This window comes from Podarcis raffonei, chromosome 12 (genome assembly GCF_027172205.1).
Source record: "Podarcis raffonei isolate rPodRaf1 chromosome 12, rPodRaf1.pri, whole genome shotgun sequence".
Lineage (NCBI taxonomy): Eukaryota > Metazoa > Chordata > Lepidosauria > Squamata > Lacertidae > Podarcis > Podarcis raffonei.
The window spans coordinates 483,432-496,134 of NC_070613.1; the positions used below are offsets into that span (position 1 = coordinate 483,432).

The 12,703-nt window shown below is 46.8% G+C and overlaps 1 protein-coding gene across 2 annotated transcripts; it reads right to left on the bottom strand.

Moving 5' to 3' along the window:
• Positions 1 to 1,936: 1,936 nt before the first annotated feature.
• Positions 1,937 to 7,930, bottom strand: LOC128424009 (vomeronasal type-2 receptor 26-like). Of its 2 annotated transcripts, XM_053409757.1 has the most exons (4): positions 5,066 to 7,930; positions 4,693 to 4,920; positions 3,689 to 3,815; positions 1,937 to 2,847 (listed from the first exon to the last, which is right to left on the bottom strand). In XM_053409757.1, the coding sequence occupies exons 1-4, from the start codon at positions 5,813 to 5,815 to the stop codon at positions 1,949 to 1,951; spliced, it is 2,004 nt and encodes a 667-aa protein (XP_053265732.1). In that variant the 5' UTR covers positions 5,816 to 7,930; the 3' UTR covers positions 1,937 to 1,948. The 2 variants fall into 2 exon arrangements, with proteins under 2 accessions (XP_053265732.1, XP_053265733.1); XM_053409758.1 differs by lacking the exon at positions 5,066 to 7,930 and having other exon boundaries at positions 4,693 to 4,972.
• Positions 7,931 to 12,703: the final 4,773 nt, after the last annotated feature.

Consider the following 12,703-nt stretch of genomic DNA (forward strand, 5'->3'; position numbering starts at 1 on the left):
TGTGACAAGCAGGACAGGAGCCTCCCCAGAGCTGCTCACAATTTCTCACGGGGCTGGGGGGTTGTTAAAGCTTTAAAAGGCTCCTAACCAAGATGGCTGTGCTCTGCCTCCCCAGGGAGAAGTCCGTTGCACTCAGGTCCAGCCAGGACTCTCAGCTGAGGCATCAGTTGGCCACTGTGAGCACAGAGTGCAGGATGATGAGGGGCCATTGGCCTAATCCAGCAAGCTGGCTCTTCTTAGTGTTACTGTGTTTTGATTTCAGAATTGTGCCGTGTTTTGCTACCATGAACGCCTTTTAGAAGACAGAAATGTGAATAAGAATATAGAATTGCCCTAAGATAAATTAGGCCGGTAGGATCATGGTCTCCACTTCCTTGAGGTAGGACTCAAGGCTGTGCTTCAAAGCAGTAGGCAAGAATGTGTTTGCTAAGAGTCTTGCGGACCTGTTCAGGAAAGGTTCCAACTAGAACTTGAGGGGGAGAGAGACACTGTGGACGACAGAAGAGCACATGGCACAGGGGAGAATAGCTGCATTGATGCACAGGAAACTGAGGAGGTGCTCCAGAAACCGGCTAAAGGGCAGGAAATGTCAGGCACCCGAGGTTCCAATCCCCCACGGTAGGTTGCCAGAAACAAATGAGAGAGTGAAAGTTCTTTCCAATGCTTTTATTCAGTAATTCACACAGAGAGGCTTAGAAACGCAGCCGCTTGGAGTAATGGTGTTGCTCCGAATGAGTCTCCACCCCCTCCCCATTCTCCCACTGTGCATCATCACTACGGTTGCTGAGATGTGTCCTCTGTCTCTGAGCTCTCTGCTCTCCTAGTTTCAATGCCTGCCGGGTTCTGGGAGGGGGGGTCTGGAATGCTTTCTAAAGACACTGTGTCTGTTAGCTGCCCCCCTCTTCTTCTTCCTCCTCTCCCATTATTTCCCAACTTTCCGCCTCATCTGCCTCTGAGCTGTGATCGCCCTCAAACTCTGTTAATCCTGAACTGTCTTCTTCTTCTCTGGAAGGTTCAGCCTGAGGAGTTGGTCTCCACCATCCCTCCCTTCCATGCCCCTGCCCAGTCCCTGACACACTCTTAAAAAAAAGTTGAGTGTTTTGCGGACCTTGAGCCGTCTTTGCAACTCTTTCAGCTGCTCCAGACCAGGAGACAGGAGAAAGAACCTGAGAGGCTGGAACTGAAGCAAGCAGGACTTTCTGTAACCACAAAGCTCACCCCATGTAGAGCTCACACAGTTCTGTACTCTGGATTCTCTGGAACATGTAGTTCTAGAACATCCAGTATTGAGACATCTGGTTCTGGGACATTCGGATTTGGAAGATTCGGAACTGGGCCCATAACCTTGCTGGTGCGTGAGCATCTACTCTTGGGTTTTCATTTCTGCAGCAGAGTTCCTTTTACAGAAATTTTTTTCTGCATCTTTTACTTCTTTACAGTAGCAGCAGCAGCAGCATTCCAGCTATCTTTTAGAGAAATTCTCATTACAGGAATAGACACCATTTGGTTCTGTTTCTCAGAGTCTTTTCTATTTACACTGGTCACTGATAAATAAAAACAAATAAAGCAATATAATCTTTTCTTCTTTTAGCCATCCAGCTAGAGACCGAATGCTGACCTATTCACTTGCTCATTTACACTGACCCAGACCCACATGCCCTAATAAGGACAACAGTTGTTGGGGAAATTTTCCATTGCCTAGCAACTTGTTTAAGACTGTTTTCATGTTTCTTCTAGAATTTTCCAACATTGGCCTCACTCTTCCCACCTTCCTGATTTAAGTCCAAGGAGCTTGTAGCCATAGCAGTTATTATAGGTTCATTTTCATCATTCATGATTTATGCAAAATTAAAAGAGATTTATATCGATGGAACGTTAATCCAAAAACAACTATGTGTGTTTCCTTTCATGGAATCATCATGGAATACTATACAAATCTGATGACATCTTAAGTCCTTGTTCCCAGGTGCTCCTTTGTATTCAGATCAGGCCTCAGCACAATAACGTAGCACTTGGGGAGGAAGATGCAGCCCAGGAGCCCAGCACTGGAGGCCAACATAGAGAAGATCTGCACGGCCACCATGTACTTCCCCTTGGTGCTCAGGTAGGTGGGCACAAAAGACACCCAAACACTGCAGAAGACCAGCATGCTGAAGGTGATCAGCTTGGCTTCATTGAAGGAGCCAGGCAGCTTCCTGGCTAGGAACGCCACCGTGAAGCAGATGGCAGCCAGGAAGCCCAGGTAGCTGAGGGCAACATAAAACATGGCCACAGAGCCTTCGTTGCATTGCAAGATGATCTCTTCCACCTGGGAGTGCATGTCGGGCTCTGGGAATGGGGGAGAAGAGCCCAGCCAGATGGTGCAGATGAGAACCTGCACACCAGAACAGGAGATGACAATGGAGTTGGCCAGACTCTTCCCTAGCCATCTCCTCACCCTGTTCCCTGGCCTTGTGGCCAGGAAGGCCAGCACCACCGTGATGGTCTTGGCCAAGAGAGAAGAAACAGCAACGGAGAAGATGATGCTGAAGGCCGTTTGTCGGAGAAGGCAGGTCGCTATTCTTGGTTGCCCAATGAAGAGGAAGGAGGACAAACAGGAAAGCAGAAGGGAGGCAAGCAGGATGTAGGAGAGGTCCCGGTTGTTGGCTTTGACTATTGGGGTTTCTTTGTATTTAATGAAGATTCCTAACACAATGCCTGCTGTAGAAGATAAGAAGAGGATGATGGAAGCTAAGGTGATCCCCAGATGTTCTTCATAAGCCAGGAAGGTCACAATCTTGGGGACACATTGATCTCTGTCCTTGTTTGGATGCTGATCTTCTGGGCATTTGGTGCAATGTTCTGCATCTGAGGGAGAGGAAAAGAGTGGCTTCAGCATCCCTTACATCCATGACCACCTGTGCTCTGGAAATAAGAATGTGTACAGAGGTAAAGAGTGGCAAGAAATTCTTTGTTCCCTTTTTGCAAAGGGCACCCTTACATCTTACATTTCCTCAAAGGAGGCAGAGGTGATGCACAAAGGTTTTCTCATTATGCTCACTGCAGCAACATTGTGTCAGGCGGCTGCCAGCAACTCCTTCTGCTCAGGAACATACAAAGACAAGGGATGTTCCTACCACCCATTTTTTATTCAGTATATACAGAGAGAGGCTATAGAACCCAGCCTCTTGGATAAAGGCATCATCCCAAGTGAATCTCCACCCCCCCCATCTCTTCCACTCTACAGGTCCTGATATTTGCCCTCTGCCTTTGAGCTCTTTGCTCTCCGGCTTTCAAGGCTTGCTGGGTTCTGGTAGAGGGGGGTTCAGGAAGGCTTTCTAAAAACATTGTGTCCATCAGCCGTCACCCTCCTGGTGCTTCCCCTTCCTCCTCCTCTCCCCTTCTTTCCCAGCTTTCCCCCTCATCTGCCTCTGAGGTCCCTTCTGAACTGTCTTCATCTTCTCTGGTCAGAAGGGGGAGGCAGTCTCCACCATTCCTCCTCTGCCCAGGCCCTGACAAATGGTCATCTAGGATCAACTGAGAGGCAAAGACTTCTCCACACCAACTGCGTTCTATGTTTTCTGCATAATCCTGAAGAAACACCTCTTGAACTTGACCTTGTTAAGGCAAACAGTTTTCTGTTGCTTCCATGCAATGCTCCCGGTAGTGAGATCAAAATGGTCCCTCTCTTGTAATCCTTCTCACCCACCTTCTTGGTTGGACATGGTTCCTTCCGCACAAGGATCACAAGCATAGCAGCAAACAGGCTTTCCTTCTGGAACCACCTTTGCAAATCCAGGTTGACATATTTTGCTACATCTGGAACGAGGCACGGCCTAACCATGAAGATAAGAAGGTGCATGGAAAATCAATAAAATTATAAGGAAGGGGGAGAAGATGCATTGCGGAGAAAGTGTTAGGGGTATTTGTGTGTCTGGATTTCACCCACATAGTTTGGTAATCACCCAATAGGATCTCTTGTCCCCCTGGCCTCATCCACTTTCTGCATAGAAGCACCATTCTCCAGCCCTGACCCTGAGTTCCAGCTCCGAGGGCCTTATGACGCTTCACTCCCTGTGAAGCAAGGTTACAAGGAACCAGGCAGAGGGCCTTCTCGGTGGTGGCGCCCTCCCTGTGGAACAACCTCCCATAAGATGTCAGGAAAATAAATAACTAGCTGACATTTAGAAGGCAGCCTGGTACAGAGAAGTATTAAATATTTGAGGTTTTATTGTACCTATTGGCTGTTTAGATCTCTAATGTGGTTTTGCCAAACTTAGGATTCTCCCACATGTCAAACCACAGGGTGCACACGCCGGGATGTAAGACTTGGGGGGTTACAAAAAACCTGCCTCCTTTGATGCTGGGGTGTGTGGAAGGTGTGGGAAGGAGAGAGAAAGAGAGAGGGGGGAGGGAGAAGAGGAGAAGAGAAGAGAGCTGGGTGCTGCTTTCTTTCCTCCCCAGGTGGACTGAGAGGGACCTGGCTGGGAAACATAGTCTGCCTTTTCTCAGGATGCCTGGGCGCTAGCACATTCTTGAGCCTCCAGATTCCTCTCCCCTCTCAGCTGCTGTGGCAAGAAGGAGCAGCGCTGGCAGCTGAAACTGGGTGGAAAGGACACCATTGGTCCCCCTTATAAGGTCATTTGGCAAAAGAGGCTCCAGGAAGAGCATGAGCAGGATCTCCTAGCCTTCTTCCTCGGTAACATCCCCTACCTTGTGAAACTTCTCAGGCCACTCAATGGCTTCTGGGTTGATGGTGAACTTGATGCCAGTAGATGCCTCTCTCCTTATACTGCCAATCTTCACTAGAGCACGAGACTGATTGGGAAACATCACCCAATTCAGAATATCAAAGTCAGGAGGCAGCTCCCAATTCTCATCCAAACATATTGTGCCCCTGGAGGTATTCAAACACTGGATTTCTGTTAAGAAAGGGTGGAGCTGGAATGACTGGGAAAACAGAAGCAATTTATTGTTCCTCACTTGGAGCAAGTGGCTCTTCAAAATAAAATTAATACAAATAATAAATAAGATTAATACAATAAAATAATTTTCCTTTTAAAAAACAAATTGCCTAAGGAAATACCTGCCATGGCTGAAGCCTTCCCTGTTCCCATTTGGGTCCTTTTCCCACCATCAGCATCCGCCGTGGTCTAGATGAAAACGCAGCATTTAAGGCCTGGGCTGCCGCTTGAACATTGATGTAAGTGCCATAGCTGTCGGCAGACAGGACTCTCTCAATCTCCCCTTGGGGCAAAGCCCCCCGTTCCTCCATCTCTCTGCATCTTATCCGGCCTTTCAGGGATAAAACATGCTTTGCATATGAACAGTTAAATGCTTCATCCAAAAAATGGATAAGAAGACTGGACAGGGATTCATCATAACCACTTTTGGTGCTACTTATTCTGGTCTTAATTGCAAAAGAGAGAGAGCCATGAATGTGCTGGAAGAGTGTAGGAGGGAAAGTCAAGCCAGTGCTGATGCCCAGGAAAGCTGTTGTGATCCAGACTTTCCCCCCTATTTCCTCCTCATGATCCGTACATACTTCTATTATTAATAACATTTCCACTGTATAAGTTACATAGCAAACAAATACCCCAACTTGTCTCCATCTGGAAAAAGATTCACTTGGGTTCATCAGTGGAATTAAATTCTCTTCTGCAAATATTTTTGACAAGGCAATGCAGATGCCTCTTCTGATCATCAAAGGTGTCATAATGCTCACAAACCTTTCTCCACTGTCATTCTCTGGAGCCAAGAGGCCAACCCACGTCCATCTGAAATGGAGGAGCAACTCCACTATTTCTTGGTACTGACTTTCCTCTTTGGGGAGCATCTGGTAGAGGAAAGGGAACTGTGTTTTATCTTCAAGAACCTGGGCTCTGAAGCCATAACTGAGCTGGTGAGGAAAGGAAAGAGTAATTGTTTTGCTTTCAGGAAGGGAGTAGATATTTAGTAATCTGAAATGATTAATATCTAACCACAGTTGTGCTGGTGGGGCTAATGCGAATTTTATTCCGAAACAGCTGGTGGTGTCAGGAACTGTTCAGATGAGAAGAAGAGGTGGAGACCCTCAAGAGTCTTCCAGGGAGGGGGCAGAGGAAGACAGCATGGAGCCAGGTTTGTGGTGGTGGGAAAAGGACACAGCCCAGAAGAAGAAAAGAGCTGGGGAATGTTGGGAGGTGAGGAAGAAGGGCAAGGTAGCAGATTCACCAGCCCTGAAGAGAGACAGGAGTCAGATGCAATGGAGACAAGATCAGAGCCAGTTGAGACTAGGTCCCTTGGGAGCCTGCTAGATCTTCCTCCTTCCTCTAAAACCAGGCGTTTCACCCACATCACAGAGCAGAAAACGACCCAGAAGGGGGCAGAAGGGGTCCCTTGGCCGCCACCGTAGGCAGCAGGAGGGGTCTGATATGCAAGCTGGGGCAAGGAGGAGGGGGCACACTGGGCAACAGCTCCAGCCGGGAGGGAACATACTTTGTGGTTCTCTGTCTCTTTCGTTTGATATTAAGAAGTGAAGGGATAAAGATGCTCCCTGCCTGCCTGGTTCCCCTTGCCAGTACTTTGCCTGTCAGCTCCCTCCCTGTCAGGTGGGGGCCAAGCAGGAAAAGGCTCAGTACATTCAAAAAAGAGTGTTGGATTTCACTTCATTTATTATATTTCTGTGTTGCTTTTCATTTACAAAATCACAAAGCGGCTCATGAACAGCAAAAACGTAATAGAACATCACAAATGCAACATAATTAATATAAAATAATTTACAAATCATCAGTAAAACAATTATATTCTATAAGACACTCTTAACAAAACAACAGTACAATTTCAACAAAAGTAACATTATATGGTTAACAAAATAGTACCGTATGTATAATCTATGGAACAATATTAATACTCTCAACAAACCAGCAACCAGAAATGAACTGAGCACTCTTGAATTCATGCACCCAGTCTCCCCACCGCATGACTCATGATCTCTCTCTCGTTTCAGTTCACTAAAAGGCACATGCAGATCATGTCCATGGCAGCAGCTCAGGGCTTGAAGGTGGGGCAAGGCAGGTGGGAGAAGCCTTGGCCTGATGGCCAGCACATAGCTCAGGGTTTCCCCCCTTAACTCCCCCCAGGAGAAAGTAGAGTTTCCTACTCTGTCCCTCCATGCCCTCTGTCCCATTCATACATGTGGGATTTTGTAGATGCCTGACATGGTGGAGATCTCCTTTGAGATGTCAGAATCACTCCTTCCAAGAACAGCCAGAAGGGGATTCTCTTCTCCGCAGTGATAATTGGGAATGTTTCTTCCGCTGCCTGCAAGCAGCTCTAGCATGGCATCTGAAGTCATCCTGGCATCAAAATAGTTCTCATAGAGGTTGTAGCCAAGGGTGGTGTTGGGTAAGAGCCTGAGATCCTGGTTGATCTCCTGGATGGTGAACAGGAAGGAGAAGATGTGCCAGTAGAACTTAGATGCATCGCTGCAATGAATGGACCAATTTAAAAGACTGAAACCCTCTTCACAGGTGAATGATAACAAAATATTATCCACAAAGATTAGTCTCTATTAAATTATCTTATTGCATTTATATCCAACCCTTTCCTGCCCATTATACAATAAAGATTTGGAGATTTGTTCTCCAATCCAGGAGTGTAGAGGTACTCGAGAGAATAAAACAGAGTAAGAAAATGAATCTCCCTCCCCCCAAATTTGTGAAATACTGGGAAGTTGCTGCAAATGTTTTGCCTGTTCTTTTGCCTCAGGGGTTTGGGTCCTTCAAAGGGGGGCTGTACACATTCCCCAGCTCTTATTCAGAAGGCATAATGGGGGTCAAGTAGGGGGTGTGTTTTGACCAGGGTGACCAGTGGCTTAGGCACAATATGAGTCCAGGATGTCAAAACTTCTTTACTTAGAAATGAGGATGAGAGAATTAGAGACAAGAAGAAGGAGAAGTAGGAGGAGAAGGAGAAGGAGGAGGAGGAGGAGGAGGGGGGGGAGGAGGAGGAGGAGGAGGAGAAGAAGAAGAAGAAGAATTGCTCATGTTTAAGAGATCTGACTCCATAGCATGGGAGTCTCCTGGCTTTTATTTTTTTTATTTCTTCATTTTGTAGAAAGCATATCTTTCCCTCTCTTCAGCCAACAAACATCACCCAGAGGATCTTAACATTTCATTCTCAAAACTGCATCCCTTAAAAGCAATTCTGACTAGGCAGTTTATAAATTGTACCAATAGAATAGTAATAAATCAAATATTGGAACCTTGAATACCGCCTGAGTTTCATGCCAGCCTCACCTCCTTCCTGCAGGTGGGAAACTTCAGGGGATCCCTGTGATCCCTGACCTGATTCTCTTGCATTCTTGTGTCACCAACCTCCAAAAGCAATCCAGTAGCATGAGAAGGAGAGTATTTTACTTGGGAAGATGCAAGGAACTGGGAGAGGCTTTGGGGGAAATCTTTTCCTGGACTCCAACTCCCATCAGTCCTAGCCATCAAGGCCAAGGATCAGGCAGGCAAGAGGTGGTTGTAATCCAGTGATCTCTGGAGGACCCCAGACTCCTCAATCTTGAGAAAGGGGCTCTCTCCTTCAGAGATAGGGACCAGGGATGCTTAAGGACTTTGACATCCTTCTGTAAAGAATTACTTACTTCACAATCCTGGTGAAGGGTGTCTGGGAGAAGACATAGGGATCATATTCTTGAAAATATTTTGGAGATACGATTCCACCAATGAGAAAGTCTCCAGGCCGGAAGTAATTGTGAGCATCAGTTTGATCGCTGATCAGATTCAAGGGGCATTTTGCCTTCTGCTTCACACAAACTCCATGGGACTGAATTAGCAGCAGGAGCAGCAGGGATCTCATCCTGGCTCTGCCTCCTTCACATCTGCTACGTGTGGCTCCTCTTCCTTCCTGACCCAGCCAAGCAGGAGAATCACAAGACCCTTGCAAGACCAAAGTTGCAGTGGCTTTCCTGGGGTGGGTGGGGCTCAGCTCTGGCTTCCCTCTTCCCCCCAGCCCTTCACCTGCTCCAGTCTTCACTCAGTCTGTCTCCAACACAGGAAATACTATCTGCAAGAACTTTTTCTTTTTCACTCACGGTACAATTAATAATGTCATGCTGTTGGTGCTTCTGATGCAATCTCCAGAAACATCTCTTGGGCTTTTAGAAGAAGAAATCACTATGATTTTGATAATTATAAGTGGAAGAAATCTCACCTAGATAACTTTCTGGCGTCTTGAATCCTCAAGCAGCAGCTGCAGAGCTGGAGGAAAACATGTTTGCAATGCTGCTCTAACATTTGGCATAAATCAATAGGGGGGGCATGTTTGGCCTGAAAATTTGCACAGGACTTCCGGAGAGAGACCTGCACCTGGATCCGACCAAAGTCCCAACTAGTCCAACACCCTGTAGCTCACAGTGGGAAACTAGAGAAGCAGGACCGGAGGGTCCCAAGGGAGCTGCTCACACCTTCTCAAAGAACTGGGGTGCATAAAGCTTGAAAAGGCTACAAGCCCCCAAAGTCCTGCTCTGCCTCCACAGGGGAGAGGGCTGTTGTGCTCAGGTCCAGCCAGGGCTTTTGATGGAGACATTGGGTTGTTCACTGTGAGAACAGGATGAGGAATGGCAATGAGCCATTGGCCTAAATGAGCCATTGGACTCCTCCATCATAAGCACTGTAAAGCGTAATGCCCTGTGAACTGTCCTTCTAAAATTTGGCTGCCCAGATAAATTTGTGAACATCATTTGGCTCCTCTGTGATAATGACAGGAACAATAGCAGAAAACAATGGCTCTCAAAGTGAACCATTCACAGTGGGATCGGGTGTTAAACAGGGTTGTTATTGCCCCAGCTCTATTCATTATTTTCATTTCTATGATCCTACACTTTGTTGATCCTACCCCAGCAGAGTAGAAATCATATATGGAACAGATGGAAAGCTCTTCAATCTGAGCAGGCTGAAAGCAAAGAGTGAAGTTACCATAACTTCTGTCCTAGAGCCTGAGGATGCGGAGGACAATGCGGTGTTTGCACGCTCAGAGGATGACCTCCAAACCATCCTAAATATCTTTGCAGAAGTTTACAAAAAGCTTGGCCTATCGCTCAACATAAAAAAAATCAAATGCTGCACAAACCAGTACAAAATTTCCCCTCTGCAGCGCCACAAATCCAACTCAATGGTGTAACGTTGGAAAATGTCGATCACTTCTCCCACCTGGGCAGATACCTTTCCACGAGGGCCAACATTGATGCCAAAACCCAGCATCACCTGAACTCTGTGAGTGCAGCTTTCTCCTGATTGAAGTGCGGAGTGTTTGAGGACTGGGACATTCGCAGGGAAACCAAAATGCTTGTTTACAAAGCTATTGTACTACCAACCTTGCTTTCTGCTTGTGAAACATGGACCACTTATAAATGCCATCTCCAACTCCTTGAAAGATTCCATCAACGGTGTCTTTGAAAATGTTACACATCACTTGGGACGACAGGCAAAGTAATGCCAGTGTACTGGAAGAAGCAAAGATCACCAGTGTCGAAGCAATGATTCTTCAACATCAACTTTGTTGGACTGGTCATGTTGTTCGGATGCCTGATTTTCATCTTTCAAAGCGACTACTCTATTTCAAACTTAAAAATGGAAAGCATAATGCTGGTGGTCAACAAAAGAGGTTTAAAGACTGCCTCAAGGCAAATCTAAAAAAAATGTAGTATAAACACCGACAACTGGGAAACACTGGGCTGCAAGTGCTCCAATTGAAGAACAGCCTTTACCAAAGGTGTCATAGGTGTCGTGGGTTTTGAAGACGCTCGAACTCAGGCCGAAAGACAGAAATGTGCTAAGAGGAACACACGCTTGGCAAACCCATGTGATCAACTCCCACCCGGAAACCTGTGTCCCCACAGTGGAAGGACGTGTGGATCCAGAATTGGCCTCCGCAGTCACTTACTGTTACAAGCATGTTCATGGAAGACCATTTTACTCATCTATGAGGGATCGCCAGAGAAGAAGAAAGATCAGACTCGCCATAGCCTGATGGGAAACCCAACTCCTTAGTGGAATGTGACCCAGCCTGAACAGATAAACTGCCAACCAAGTTTGAATGTTAAAGGGACATGTAAATTAGAACTGCCATATGTCTGAAATTTCTCGGACATAGCCAGAATTGGCATTCAGAAACAGAGTCTGGGTGGAAATTGCTAAAATGTCCAGGAAAATACAAACATATGGCAACCCTCACTGCGAGAAGCCAAGTAACAGGGAACCAGGCAGAGGGCCTTCTCGGTGGTGGCACCCGCCCTGTGGAATGCCCTCCCACCAGATGTCAAAAAGAGCAACAACTACCAGACCTTTAGAAGACATCTGAAGGCAGCCCTGTTTAGGGAAGCTTTTAATGTTTAACAGACCACTGTATTTTAATATTTTGTTGGAAGCCGCCCAGAGTGGCTGGGGAAACCCAGCCAGATGGGTGGGGTATAAATAATAAATTATTATTATTATTATTATTATTATTATTATTATTATTATTATTACAACCCATGCCAGTTCCCCAGAGTCCCGTCCCCCCACTGGGCTGCAGTGGCCCCCCGAGACCTGGAGGGATTACATACCTCCAACATTTCTCCAGTGGAAATAGGGAAACCCAGCCAGATGGGCAGGGTATAAATAATAACAATAAAGTATGGGCGGCTCCCAACAGAATATTAAAAGCACAATAAAACATCAAACATTATCCCTAATGATCATTTTACTATTTATACCCCAGCCATCTTATTGGGTTTCTCCAGCCACTCTGGGTGGCTCAGGGGGTCAGATAACTCCATCCCCTCCAACATTTCTGCAATGAAAATAGGGACGTCCTAAGGGAAAGTGGGACATTCCGGGATCAAATCAGAAACTGGGACGGCTTCTCTAAATCAGGGACATCCCTGGAAAATGGGGACACTGGGAGGGTCTGGGATGAGGAGCGGGAGCGACTTCTCCTGTTGAACTACCACCTGAGTGGGAGGAACAGAGAAAGGGCTTCTGGGACCCCGAGTTTGAAGGGGAGTATCCAGCCTTGTCTTTCCCCTACGCCTGAAGGTTGGGGGGTCGGGGTCTAGCCAGGGTTTCTCTCCCGGCTGCATGGCTCTTCCCACTGAAGACGGGATCCCCTGTGGGTTTGCTACTGTGCGGGAGAAAGAGATTCTGGAGGGGAACGGAGGAAGAGAATCCGCTGGACTACCAGCCACGTCCAGATCCCAGTAGACTGCGATCTACTCACAGTATATAAAAAACTGGCAGTGATCCACCCATTGTAAACCAAAAAACAACTGGCAGTGATCCACCCATTGTAAAACAAACAAACAAACAAACAAACAAACAAACAAACTGGCAGTGATCTACCCATTGAAAGAACAAAAACTGGCAGTGATCTGTTTTGGGGTTGAGATAATTTTTGGAAGCTGAATTTGTTGAGCTTTTTTAAAAAATAAATAAATAAATAAATAAACATTTTTTAAAAAAGATCGCTGAGGGCCCAGAGATCGTCCTGGATCTACCAGGAGTACCCCAAGATCTACCAGTAGATCGCACTCTGCCTGTTGGACATGCCTGATCCTTGGGGTCCCTTCCGGCTCTGCCATTCTCTGATCCCTTTCAGGAGCTCAGCTTGAGCCCTCTCACAGGCTCTGTGTGATCCACCCGCAGGAGAGCCTTTTCCCTGCCCCAGGCAGATCCCTGGCCAGCCAGGACTGGGACCA

Bases quoted from the DNA above. Each gene is read 5' to 3' on its own strand.
- LOC128424009 (XM_053409757.1), bottom strand. From the start codon at position 5,815: ATGCTCCCCAAAGAGGAAAGTCAGTACCAAGAAATAGTGGAGTTGCTC. The intron at 4,921-5,065 runs GTATTTCCTTAG...CAGTCATTCCAG, and splicing joins GAAGGCTTCAGCCATGGCAG to CTCCACCCTTTCTTAACAGA. The intron at 3,816-4,692 runs GTAGGGGATGTT...CTTCATGGTTAG, and splicing joins GGCCTGAGAAGTTTCACAAG to GCCGTGCCTCGTTCCAGATG.